This window comes from Oryzias latipes, chromosome 21 (assembly GCF_053564925.1).
Source record: "Oryzias latipes strain Hd-rR chromosome 21, Olatipes_Hd-rR_3.1".
NCBI classification, from domain to species: domain Eukaryota; kingdom Metazoa; phylum Chordata; class Actinopteri; order Beloniformes; family Adrianichthyidae; genus Oryzias; species Oryzias latipes.
The window spans coordinates 27,810,779-27,824,759 of NC_136257.1; the positions used below are offsets into that span (position 1 = coordinate 27,810,779).

The window sequence follows — 13,981 nt, forward strand, 5'->3', positions numbered from 1 at the left end:
GGTGATTTTAATTTCCACATGGATAACTGTAATAATTAAAATATTTAAAATTCTGCAGCGGCATCATCACCAGGACCCCGTTATCCCACCACATCACACCAGTTCTCCATAACTTACACTGGCTTCCCATAAAACAAAGGATTACCGGTAGTGTCAAGATTCTCCTCATAACCTTCAAACCACTCCATAACCTGGCTCCACCCTACATTTCTGAATTTCTTCACATTTCCATTCCCTCCCGATCTCTCCGCTCCACTTCCTCTCTCCAACTCCATGTCCCACCTGCCCGTCTTGTCACAATGGGGGGCAGAGCTTTCAGTCGCTCCTCCCCCCCAGCTATGGAATTCTCTTCCTCCAAATCTACGCAATACCAACTTGCTGCCCCTATTCATATCCAACTCAAGACTCATCTCTTCAAACAATCATACAGTTAATCCATTCAGTTAAAACAACCTCAATTGTCTGTTTTTCTTTCCTGTTTTTATGTCTTTATGTTCACTCATGTTTTACTCTGATAATTTCTTATTGATGGTTTATTGTTTTCTTATTTTTAACCTTGTACAGCGACCTTGGGTGACCTGAAAGGCGCTTGAAATAAAATCTATTATTATTATTATATGTTTTTAAACTCCTTTGCGTCTTCTTTTCTGGGGGGAATTTTATCAAGATGCCAGTTCATTACAGCATTCAAATATCCACCCCCATAAAAGCTGTGCATTGGGATATTTTTGTAAGAGTGTATTCATTTTTTTCTTCCAGCATTAAATAAATTGTACTGTTGTTTGTTTGATTATTGGAGGCATATGTATTAATTAAAATAAAATAGGTCAAAATTCACTACGAATATAATCCATCTCCCATTTTTGCCAATTAAATACTCAAGAGTGCGGCCTTTAAATCTGCCCTGTAAAATAATTACCCCTGCTGACCTGTTGCTACCATAAGAAAACCATTTATTTTTACCCATCTCCAAAACTCTCTATCTGCTTCAGAAGAGTGTGTCTCTTGAATGAAAGAAAAGTCTGAATTTTTATTTGGGCAATATAAAAAAACATTTTCTTTTCAGCTGGTCTCTTTGGCATTCACAGGTAGAACAGAGAATGACATGAACTATATAGAACAAGAAAAATGAGAAAATAAACTTAGGAACTTCCTGGTTTTGTCCAGGAACCGCTGTACATATTCAGTATTTTGAGTCTGTTTCATGCGGTCATACTGACCTTTACAAACATAGTTCAGCTTAACTCAGTAATATTTTCTTGCTGTTCACAAAAGCCCTGTTTCCAATGAAGTAGGCTTTTTCTCCTTTGTTCCTGGTTGCCTCCACTGCTGGCCATAGGCGGCTGCGAGGTTCTTTTTCATGAGATCTTCCTGCAGATGGAGATGATGATCCAGTTGGAAGTAATTATTAGATCTTTTCCAAAGGAGATCTCTGGCCGATCTGGACAGGAACCTGATGATTAGGGGCCGGGGACATTGATTGGTTTCCATTCCCATTGGGCTTTTCAACTTGGTGTGCGTTGTCGATTGCTGAGACTGCAGAATCTTTAGTTGGTAACATCTCTCTAACGATTTCTTGGACCCTTAATTTGACGTCCTCTGAATGCTTTTCAGGGACACGGGACAGGCGTAGAGTCACTCTCCTGCTGTAGCGGTCTTCATCATTCGTTTAGGTTTCCATCTCTCCAACATTCTTCTCCAGCTCTTTACATTGCTTTTTCTCATTTAGTTTTTTAAAGTTCATTACCTCCTGAAAAAAATCAAACAACTTTTTCAAATTGAATCGGTGAATTCAATAAGGGCTCATGTCCAAGAAGTTTGTTTATCCAGGAAATGATTTTATTTGCATAGCTTAAAGAGAGTGTAGCGTCCCTTTGATGATTAATACTTTACCCGGATTTAGCACCAGTTCATAGCTTACAAATGCTATAATATGAAGCACCTCATTTTTATGATTTCAGAGGACTAGCAAACTAAAGTCTCTGGACTTGGGCCCTTCTTGAATTAAACATTAAACTGCCATATTGAATAACTAGTGCTGCCATCTATGAAAGCAAAACCCATGCAAGGTAATTTCTTCAGTATCTGCTTTGATAATGTGAGCCGAGGTTTTCTTTTGATTTCTTCATCCTTTTTGGTTTAGGATTAACGTGCTAGTTTGAAGAATCTTCACGGCACAACTTATGTTTTTGGTTTTCAGGCAAAAGGTCGACGGGAAAAAAAAACAGTTCGTGCTGCAAATTCCAAGTTTTAAAAACTCACAGAGGTGGAAGTACACCTTGACCATTGTCATAAAACTGCATTTGCTACCCGACCAGGGTTGTTCTAATTTAACGTGCTTAGTTTGGGGTTGTGTAACACACCTAGTGCATTTCAAAGATAAATGGATTTAATGCTAGCTGACTTGCAGTGGACAACATGCTTGGTTTATCTGGATGACATCATAGTGTTTGGGTGGTCTTTCCAGGAACGCTTGGCCCACCTTGAGGGAGTCTTGGATAAACTGAAGCAGGCTAACCTCAAAGTTAAACCTTCTAAGTGTGACCTGTTTTCTACTCAAGTGCAATATCTGAGCCATGCCATATCCTCTAACGGAGTGATGCCTGATCGCTCTAAGGTGGAGTCGGTTTGGTGTTGGCCGGTGCCCAGTAATGTGGCGGAAGTGCAGAGTTTTCTAGGTTTGGCATCATACTATAGGCAGTTTGATCGAGGTTTTGCTGATATTGAGAGGACGTTGCATGAACTTGTTGCATGATTGTTGTCGGATTCTCCAGAGTTGCAGAAGTATACCCCCTTGTGGCACCAACTGCAAGAGCAGAAGTCTAGGTTGGTGAGAATACCCCCTGATAATTCTGATGCTCCTGCTTGTGTTAGGCTGTTCTGCCCAAGTCCATGGTGCCTCAGGTTCTTAGACAGCTTCATAATGTTTCCACTGGAGGTTATTTGGGAGTTCAGAAATTGCAAGCCAAAGTGAAGGATAGATTCTATTGGCCTGGCTAGTTCCATGATGTGAAGACTTGGGTGAGAGAAGGTTTTGATTGTGCTTCCCGCAAAGCACATGGGAAACAGCCTTGTGCAACTATGCAAACTCTTGTTCCATCTAGACCGTTTGAGCGGGTTCATGATCAGTGATTATTTTTCCAAATGGACAGAAGCCTTCCCACTACCAAACAAGGAAGCTCTGTCGAAAGTGAAGGTGTTGACAGAAGACTGTGTTTGCCACTTTGGGGCTCCTTGCAGTATTCCTTCTGATCAAGGTTGTAATTTTGAGTCTACGCTCTTTAAAGAACTATGCAATCTTTTGAACATTCGTAAATCTAGGACTTCGCCTTACCCCCCTCAGTTGGTTGAGCGGTTTAATTGTATGTTACTGTCAATGATTTTTGTGGAAGACAATCAGCTGAACTGGGACACACTTTTACCCTAAGTGATGCTTGCGTATCGCAGCGGTGTTCATGCTAGCATCTCCTTCATGTCATACAGAGTTATGTTTGGGCAGGAGTCAGGACATTGTGTTGCCAGTAGACATAATGTTGAATATTGGTGAACATGAGACCTTTTCATCTGCAGATGAGTATGTATCGCGACAACAGGAGACCTTGTCCTCTGTGGTGGATGCTGTTAAGGGGGAGGGTGCCGCTCACTGCCGGTTAGGGCTGCCGGCTGTGAAGATAGACAGAGAGGAGGATTTATTTTAATGCGAGGAGGGGAGGCTCGCTGCTCCTGTAGAAAGAATAGGGCTGGGAGTACGAGTGAGTGGTTGCCACTGCTCCACCCACATTATTGACTGTGGACGCTGCTAAGGCTTCTACAAAGCTGATCATTCCGCTGCCGGCACAGCCGAGCCCCGGGGAGTCGGACGGCGCTGGAGCTCAGAACCTGGGGGTGGGGTAGGGGTCGTGTCGGCTGCACGAGCTAAGTTTCACCTACAGCTCAGACATTTTAAATTATAATTTGGTGGGGTTTTGGTATCTTGTTGTTAATAATAAAGTATATTTTTGTAACGAAGTCAAATCTTGCGTGGTCCTTGCAGCTTGACTGACAGGTTTTTAATAAACATACATGCGGTCGCAGACGCCATCTTGGCCCCCAGCAACCGTTCCAGAGCTCTTTTCTTTTCGTTCCTCAACAACGTAACAGAGCCACAACGCTTAAAAAACAAAACAGACCAGAAAAAAAATAACAAATAGGCAAATACATTTGTATGAATTTAAATAATTACACATTTCATTTCATTGTGTTTTTTCCATCGACATGGTTCTTACAATAAAGGTCGCATCCGGGACGTCTGGTTGTTTACTTTTTTTCTTCCAACTTTATTTAAAATGAAATGAGACAGTTAAGCGTTTGGAAAAAGGACACACATGGAGGCCCAGATTTAAAAAGAATTAACATCATTAAGACAAAATTACAAACCAATAAATAAATAATAAAACAAGGGAAAGAATTGAGCATTGCCAGATATTTAAATTGTAATGTCAAAATAAATTAAGTTTTCAGCGTTTTTAAAATGTATTTGGGGGATTTTACTTATGATGACGCTGTCAAAAGTACTTGGACTTTATGACAGGGGGATTTTGGTACCACCCATATCCAGTTTGGTAGAGGAGTACAAGCGTGCCAAGGTCAGGTTGGAGATGACACTGCAAGATACCTGTGACTCACCTGTTGCCCAAGCAGCCCCCAATCTGGGTACAGGAAGGAAGTGGGCCCAAAAGGCAGCAACTGATCAGGCCAAGGCAGCACTCAGACACAAAGGCATTGTGGGATCCGTGCAGGAGGAGAGGAGTAGTCATGATCTCTCACCTAGCACACCTTCCTGGAGAAAGCCCAACCCAGCTGAGAGGCACAGACGGGTGGTCCAAGAGATACGCCGGGAAGAAGAGGCAGGAAGGTGCGCTCAAGCCGTGGCACAGGCAAAACAAGGTCAGTAGATGGTGTGGAAGGGAGTGGAGAAGAGGAAGCTCTCCTGGAAAGACCTGTGGGAGATGGAGGCGTTTATAATTAGGGCTACCTATGATGCCTTACCTTCTCCTGCAAAACCTAAGCCAGTGTCATGGCTTAGGTTTTGACCACATGCTCTTTATGTCAAAGCCCAGCAACATTAAAGCACATCTTGGTAAGATGCAAGATCATCTTCAGTCAAGGCCGTCACACATGGCGACACAACCTGGTGCTAAAGTGTCTTGCAATAGTGCTGCAAATACAGATGACAAGCTTGAACGCCCTTCCTCAATCCTCATCTCATTTGCAGCAAACACCTTTTGTCTGAGAGGGCCAAGCCACCTTCAACACCACCAATACGGCTGTCATTGGACAGCTGGGTAGAGCACGGGACTGGAAAACGCTGGCGGACTTAGACAAAAAACTCTGCTTTCCACGGGAGGTTGCATCTACCAACCTTGGACCAGACCTCGTACTGTGGTCATCCACGCTCAAAATCGCGTACATCATAGAGCTCACAGGACCCTGGGAGAGAGGGGAGGCCTATGAACGGAAGATGCTGAGGTACGCCGAACTTGCAGCAGACTCCAAAGAGCAAGGATTGAGTGTGAAGGTATGTCCAGTGGAAGTAGGCTGCAGGGGTTTTGTGGCCACCTCATCACCCAGGCTACTCAAGGAGATGGGAGTGCGAGGGAAGGCTGGCGATTAAAGACCTCTCCCAGGCTGAGAAGGGGATTCAGTGGCTGTGAATCAAGGAGAAGGACCTGACCTGGGCCTCCGAAAGTCTGCTGACTGATGGAGGGGGGGGCTGGGACGCTGGGATTCACTGCTGAACCCTCTGGAGGTGTCGTGGGCCTATCAGCTAAACACTGAAAAAAGAGGGCGCCCACTTGAAAACCCAAAAGATGTCACCATTCATTTGCCTGCCACAGTGTCATTGGTGCCTTAGTATTTACTTGGCGATAATAACATCTAGTCCTATATAACAGACATGATGGAAGACAACCATGAAGAAAATTATGCTTAAAATTGCATTCCTGGGTATTCCTTTATTGAAATTGTTGTGATTTAAGAGCAGACGACAAAATGCCGTTGGAAAAAGCTTGTAGCTGTCACATAGGGGTAGGTAAGAGCTGCATGCTCCGCTCCATTCTGATGCATCCTTTTGTAGACGACTAGATAATTCTGCTATTGCTCGCCATTTTTTTTGCACCCATAATGCTGGGTTGGGGGGCGTGAGAGGCTGTAAGCTAGTGGGAGAGCGTGTAAACCAATGGGTTATGGGAAGGACAGGCTAACTCTGCGCCAAAGACCCCCAGAAATGCTTTAAAATATATCAAAAGATGGTGTAAGTGGGGTTTATAAGGTTTTAATAGCTTTCAGATTTTGATCCCTTAATGGGTTAAGAATAATTTTTAAATTCCGCTGATGAAAACACTGAGAAAAACCTTAGCGTTTGAATATTTACAGATCTTTTACCAGTCTTTCTGTTCTGCAGCAGTACGAACTATTTTACAAAATAATTCCAAAGTTTCTTTCCCAGTCGTTTTGAATTGTAAATAAAGATTTCCTTTAACTCCTGAATATTTGGTTAGAAAAATTGAGATTAGAATAAATTTATTTTAGACTCGAACTCCAATCAGTCATTGAATACAAGCAGAAAAAACACAATACAAACACAATACAATCAAAGATGCAGTTCATAGAGCACAAAAGATAAAAAGTCGTAAGAAACTTCATTAAATAGGAAGAAACAGTAGTACTGCACACATAAAAAAATGACCATAAAAAATAAATATAAATAAAAGGATCAAAAACACTCTGTAAGTTGTCTAAAAAGACAGATGGAAAGCACAATATAACTTGTGGAAAAGGCTTTTTTGTTGTTGTTGAAATATTTGACCTAAATGTATCTTGAAGAAATCAACTTGCAATATGAAAGACAAAGAAGTGCTTGGAACAAGATTGTTTGCGAAAATTTTTTTTTTTTTTTTTTTTTAACTTGTCCTGTCCAACAGCTAGGCAAACAGATGAGAGCTGAGGGCCTCTTGTGTTGTACATATTTTATTCTAACAAGAGGGGTTATTCATCTTCAGACAAACCAAAGGTATGTCTGAATAAACCCCTTTTGTAATTGAGGCCAAACTTTATTAATTTCAATCATGTTTGAAAATCTTTGGTGTTGGACCGGACGGAAAAGGAAAGAGGGGAACAAGAGAGAGGGACGTTAGAGAGAGGGGGGGGTAGGAGGGTGATAATAGGAGGGGAAGGGGGGTAAGACCATGAAGCAGCATAGAGCAGACAGGTTTACTGGTTGTTTATCGTTACGGTACGGTTCAAATGTAGTACAAAAAGGGCGGGGCCTGTTCACACACACTCAAATATTATCAACACACCTGCTAGCCGCAGAAATGTCCACATGTCAGCATGCACACAAAACAGATAGTGTTCACGAACGCATACCTATGCCTTTAAACCAACTAGTGTGAAATCTTTCATTCATTCAATCATGCAAACTATTAGTGCAAAGGTGAGCTAACACCTGTGCTCAGGTGAGTGTTTATGTTCTTCTAAAATGGATGGTGGAATGTGAAAAGAAGGAGGAGGAGCGCCCAGCCACCCCCACACCCATACCCCCGCCGCAGCAGCAGCGGCAGCCGGAATTCCCCCAGCGCCACACGGGAACAGGCAGGGAACAACCGCCCCCCGGGCGACCAAGACCGCCACCCAGGCCAGGGCCAGCAGGACCGCCGCGAGACCCCCAGAGCCAGAGAGCAGGGAGGCGCAGAGGGAAAGAGAGCGCCGCCCCAGCCCAGCCAGGAAAGCAGCCCCCCGCCGCGCCGGAAGAGCCCAACGCAGGGCCCCACCGGAGAGGGACGCCCACAGCCCCAGACGAGCACCCCACCACCACCCAGGAGTTCCGGGCATCCCCCCGCCCCGACCCCAGGTACGAGCCAGGACCCCCCAAGGGAGACCCGCTCCGCACTCCAGGCAGCCACCCACCCGGCCCACGGTTGGTCCAGGTAGGAGCAAGGCAGGGGCCCGCCGCCCCCGCCCAGGAGGGGGGAACCCCGGGGAAAAAAGGGCGGCCCATAAGGGATGTTATAAATATGGCCCGACCAGGCTCGGCCATGTTGGAAGTTTGGCGGGGCCCAGCGCCCAGGGGCAAGGACCAGGACCCACCCCCCAGGGACACGAACACCCCCGGCTCAGGTGTAATATGAACCCCCCCACCGCGCGGAGAGAGCACCGCCGGGCCCAGGGAGCCGGCACCCAAGGGACACGGCCGCCATCGCCAAGAGGCCCGCACCCCCCACCAGGGACGGGGTAGGGGACAGATGGACCCAGGTCCCACCTTCCTTGTAAAATGTGTGTGCGTGTATGGGTGTTTGAGAGGGTGTTTGTGTGCATGTGTTTATGTTTGAATGTATATATTGAAGGGGGAGGGGTGTGTGTGCTAAGGGGGGTGCAGTTAAAATTGGCGAGTAGGGCACTAAGGGGACATCTCCTGATTACTCACAGTGATGTCCCCTCACCCTCCACACCAAGGGGCCCTAAATGTCTAAGGTGCGGTTAAAATTGGCGGGTAGGGTGCCAGGAGGACATCTGCTGCTTGCTTGCAGTGATGTCCAAGCACCCCCCCTACCAAGGACCCTACGTGTCTAAGGTGCAAATAAAACAGAAAGAGGGGGGGCCCACTCCATACGGCAACCATAGGAGGGGAGGGTTTGCGAAAAAATTAAACATGAAACCAGAATTTGTCTGTATGATGACATGTCCACAATAAGTGAGTTCCAGTTTTAGGCAACAGAAGCATCTGGTTTCAGAAATCTCTAGATTCTGTGAGAAATAAAAAATAACGGGGTAATATCTAATCAACACTGTAGAAGAAATTCACAAAACTTTATTTACATTGACAATTTTTTCCAAACTCAAGCTTTCATACAGGCAAAGGTGAAAATGCATGACAAAACAATTTTCATGTTGATGTTGCAATACTGTGTTTTTGCACACAAATCTATTCACTTTAGAATAGATCTGAGCCCATGAATGGACAAGCCAGAAGTAGCAGCACTTCTGTGACAATGTTACCCATGACCTTTAGCGGCAGATGAACTATCAACACTGTGATGTGCTTAACAAAAACAAAAAGAAGCAAACAAAAGAGGAAATTGTTCAGTTTTCTCATCATTTCTAGATTAAAAAGTTGAAATAATCACACAAAAAATATGAATAAATACAGAAAAACTTAATGTTATCAAACCCCCCCTCTCCTTTTTTGAATCTATGAATTAGCTAATCCTTTGTGTTGGCCACAGAACCCCACAGATCCTACCTGTTGGTTCAGCAGCTGAACAGGATGAGCTAAAAAAAGAGAGACAAAAAGTGGTCTGTCCCTGGATCCAACAGATCCAAGGTTAAATAAACACCCTCCGGATAGACTCAGACTGGTCGGTAAATCCTTGGTTGTTTAACAGTGAAACTTAGGTTAGATATTCCAAAACACAGCTGTCATTGACGAAATGGAAAACACAAAAGACCTTTATATTTTTGCTCTGAAATGACCTCATCCTAACAAGGACTTTGCTTATTTTGGCCACATGCATTCTTATGGTTTTGACAGGTTTTATGTAACCCTGGAGGACCCAAGAACAATTTTCTTTTTGACTTTTTTTGTGTGTTTATTTATTCATTTTGGGTAGAACCTATTCACAGCAGCAATAAATTACTTTTTTTTTAACAAAAAAAAAACAGAGGCCAAATTTGTTCCTGTGGTTTCTCCAGGGGTAGAATTCTTCAGAGATCAGAGGAGACAGGCACCAATTTCTGTTAGGGTCCAGTTAAATAGTGAAACTATCTCTGTTAGAGAGTTGTTATCTATGTGTTTCTGTGAGGAGGAAGCTTGAGGAGGACAGAGAATATCCATTTTAAAAAATGGGTTCAGACTTGTTTGATCAAATGAAGCCCAGTTCGAGAGAGCAACTATTTAAGCTCCTGTATTTTGTATTTTCCATTGATATTTCAAAGAATTCCAACGTTTTTCAAACTAGTTTTTTTTTTTATAATAAGGGTTTTAGGAATCAGAATTAATTAAAGAAAATATTATGAGGTGCATTTATGTCCATACCTGCACGATGTTGGTCAGAGCACAACTAAATGAGAAATGGAATGAGCTGCTAAATGACACTAGGAATATTACTTAGATTAATAATAATAAAAATGTCAGTGTGCACCACTGAACCCGGTCCGAAGGCCTCAACTAATCAGGTATGGATATCACAGGTCTGATTCACATTTTTGATTTGGGAAAGATTTTACGTCGGATGCCGTTTCCGACAACCCTCTGTATTATCCGGGCTTGGGACCGGCACGGTGAGGCTACGGCTTGGGCCTCCTCGTGGCTACATTGTTATTAATACGCTAATAATACATAAATAACTAGTTCTCATCTATTCTATCATTCTTGGTTCCTTCATGTTTAGTTCTAGATTTCGTGTTCAGAACTTTAAGTTCTTGGATTTTTATTTCATATTCATTGTTTATTTACCTTTAATCTTCTGTCTATCATCTCCCTCCTCTGTTATTTTGGGTTCCCCACACAACACTTTCTCTCAGTATCATTACTGCTCAACACAGTCTTAGTTTAAAAATCTAAACCAAGAGGATATTTCTGTTGTGTAGCTGGAAGACAACAGAGACCAGTGTAATATAAACACATTTATGACAGCTGTGTGCTGACCGACCTCTGCAGCCTCCGAGCAGCACCAGGACTATTTCTACATTATTAAATTACAAAGGAGTGTATCTGAGTGCAAGAGGGATGGAAGGGGGGGTGGGGGATTGCTTAAACTGAAAATTAGGTTTAAAATAGCTAGTGGGACTCTGAGACAGGCAGACAAAGAAAAAAACTGTGAAGCTAATCTTTCACAGACTTCAGTGGACTGCTGGTTTTCTCTCAGCATATTAGGAGCTTCTTTTTGCAAAAGCTTTGAGGTAATAAGGTTCAAGTATGTTAGGTAGAATCGTTGGTACAGTGGATGAGGCAAATACAATGAATCATACAATATCAATAGAAATTGCTTTGTGTTTTGCTAAATTGTTTCAATTTGGTTAGAAAAATCAAAAAGGTACAAACAGTAAACCCAAAATAGAAATAAATAAGTGCAGCAAGTTGACAAAATATGTTTTTCAAATATAAAACTGATTCTAAAAATGTTTTAGAGATCCAGTGTTGTTATTTTAATGCCGTGTAACTTTTCTGTAGGTGTGAAGTCAAAGATTGTTTACCCCAGACTCCATTTTCACTGAAAACACTGTCAGATCCTCCTCTCTCCTTGACTCCTCTGCTCTTTGCTTTATCAGCTCCTGTCAATGTCTTTCAGAGTAAAAGCTGCTTCTGAAGCGTCTTGTTTCTCTCTGATCGTATTGTGCGTCCATGAGGACAGACACAAATGTAACTTTAGTGTCTCTCTACAGTTTAAAACCAAATTCCACATTTGCACCTGATGGACATCAAAGGCCGGAGGATCCTTCTGCCACGGCTTCAGCAGGACTCTAAAGCAGAAAAACATCAGAGCAATCGTGAGGTAAACCAGCAGAGACCATCATTAAACTTCATGAAATAATAATTCACAGAGAAAGAATGTTTACATAAAAATGCTTACATCAAAGGAAGAAAAGGATTTTCTAAAAAAGTGTCTCAACTTTGATTTCATCATTTAATTGTAGACAATATGAATATGCAGATTTTATAAAGTCAGTCGTGCCACAGTTTATGCTGTGCTGACAGTAGAAACTGAGGTTGAATGTTTTCATCTGCAGATCTATTTCTGACTATTGGTTTCCTTTTGAAAACACCAGAGTAAAGCACTAAGTTTAACCGCATCATGCTTTAATTTGCAACCATTAAATTCAGGACTGCTGCAGAAATTTAGCATCACTTTAAAAGTTAAAAAAGAAAAATATTTTAAAATCTAAAAGAAGAATAAATTGAGACATGCTGGTTAAAAGTAGGACTGCAGGATACGAGGAAAAGTCATGCGATACATGAACAAATAGCAAAACAACTAAATACATCATTTCATTTCACTGCAACAGTTTAATGTAAATAAGAGTCAAAATAACTTAATTATACTTCAAATGATACTCGACTACATGAGGCGAACATCTAACAAAAAGGCTCCATCTGATTGGACAAATACATAAATGGATTTATTTGATTCATTAAATACTTCAAACTGCTATAAGATTGTTTTAACACATTTAAAGTACCGGTAAACATTTATTGCAATTTTCACCATCTTTTGAGATATGATGCCGCGATAACAATGAATTTGTGATTGATTGTGCAGACCAAGTTAAAAGTAAAAACTTTTTTAAAAATTTCTTCCAGTGAAAGGATCCTAGTCTCTTTCGTGGCTCTCTCCTCTTTTCCAGTTGGTGACTAGAACCCAAATTACTTTAACGAAGGAGAAAACCGAGCTTCCCTTCACTTTCATACTTTCAGATTCTTCTATTAGTTTAGGGTTTTATAAGGTGTCTGCAGGTCTGGTTTGCAACAGTCTTTTTTCTTGAATCCTTTGTTTTTTTCAGTTTAAAAGCTTACATAAATTAACAAACCTTTATCTGCTTCAGATTAAGGGTCTCTGTTTATTTGAGGATGAGCCAAAGTAAAGGAAGTAAATCACATAAGTGCTTTTTAGAGGAAAAAAATTGACCACAGGGGGGAAACTCAAGAGGCAGAACAACAAAAAAAGGCTGTAAACGTGCCAAAGAGGGTAAAAGTGCTTTCGTAAGAGGTACTGGCACTTACTGCTACAGTGGGGGAAAAAAGCTTTATTCAGTCACTCAGATGGAAAGCTGTCCAACTGAAAAGATGAGAGAAGTCTGAAAAGTTCAGCAAAGAAACACTTCTACTCCAACCCAGGGGAGGGGTCAATGCGGAGAAAAAGTTTTACACACCTACGTGCGTGAAAACTAAAAAGACTTTTACTATAATGCCACGTCACACAACCACTATGTACATTTTGCACATATTGCACGGATATAAATTGGTCATACGTAAATATATGTGGTAAAAGTGAGACGTTTTGGTCTTTACGTGAAATTTTCACAAATGTATCACGAATGAACCACGTTAAAACCACAGAAGAAGTACGAATGAACTCCACAGAGAACGTGCAAACCAGCGTTTGACTGAATTTTTTTCATTTTGACATTCAGAGCACTGAGCAGAAATCACATTACGTCAGCGTGCCCCATCCATCCTTTTATTTTCTGAACCTGCTGAATACCTTTTGTGGTCACGCGGCTGCTGGAGCCTATCCCAGTTACTGCAAGGTGAAGGTGAGGTGCACCCCAGACAGGTCAACAGTCTGTCACAGAGCCACACAATCACACCCACATCCACACCTAAGGGACAATTTAGAATCATCAATCAACCTAAGTTTAACACATTTTTTGGACTGTGGGAGGAAAGCGGCCCCCTTGGAGAAAACCCCCAAATACATGGGGAGAACATGCAAACGACAACACCACCATGCAGCTCCTGGTCATCTGACCTTCTCCCTGCAATTATTTGTCAGTCTGAAAGTTCTCTTTGCTGCCGACTGTACTTTCTCCTGCTATACTACGCCTCCTTCTAGATGTCAATATTCCACTGAAATCTTTTACACGCCACAACCAAATATTACTTTCAGTACAAGATATTACTTTTTACCCAGAATGCCATTCACAAAGTCGCCCTCTGGTACCTCACTGATCTCCATGTCCCTGAACCAGCCTCCATTCCTTAGATCCCCCTCATCTGTCCATCTCACTGCTCCATCTGCCTCTGTCACAGGGAGCATTCAGCTGCTCTGCTCCTCTTCATTGGAATTCACCACAAGTCTCTCAGTCTCGCTGCGTTTCATTCAAGTAACCAAAACATGCAGCACAGCCTTATATCTGTTTATTGATTCCTTTTGTTTCTTACCTCTTCTTCCTGCTGTCCAGATGACGACCTGGTTCGCAAGGGTTTTGCTTCCTGTTTGGCAGC

The 13,981-nt window shown here is 42.4% G+C and overlaps 1 protein-coding gene across 10 annotated transcripts in view; it reads right to left on the reverse strand.

The window, feature by feature from the left end:
* Positions 1-13,981, reverse strand: part of LOC101173666 (nectin-1) — a 45,731-nt gene that overhangs the window by 11,710 nt on the left and 20,040 nt on the right. Inside the window, exons 8-12 of one of the 10 annotated variants that reach the window (XR_013652842.1) lie at positions 13,919-13,969; positions 11,448-11,499; positions 4,807-4,979; positions 3,557-3,663; positions 1,006-1,750 (exon numbers count right to left, since the gene is read on the reverse strand). Coding sequence is in view for 5 of the 10 variants with exons in the window: in XM_011489878.4 (XP_011488180.1) it covers positions 3,651-3,663; positions 4,807-4,979; positions 13,919-13,969 (237 nt within the window). In the remaining 5 variants the exon portion in view is untranslated. Of the gene's footprint in view, positions 1-1,005; positions 3,664-4,199; positions 4,980-8,828; positions 11,500-12,757; positions 12,813-13,918; positions 13,970-13,981 lie in introns of those variants that run through there. The other 9 variants (XR_013652841.1, XR_013652840.1, XR_910911.4 and 6 more) reach the window with 9 other exon arrangements.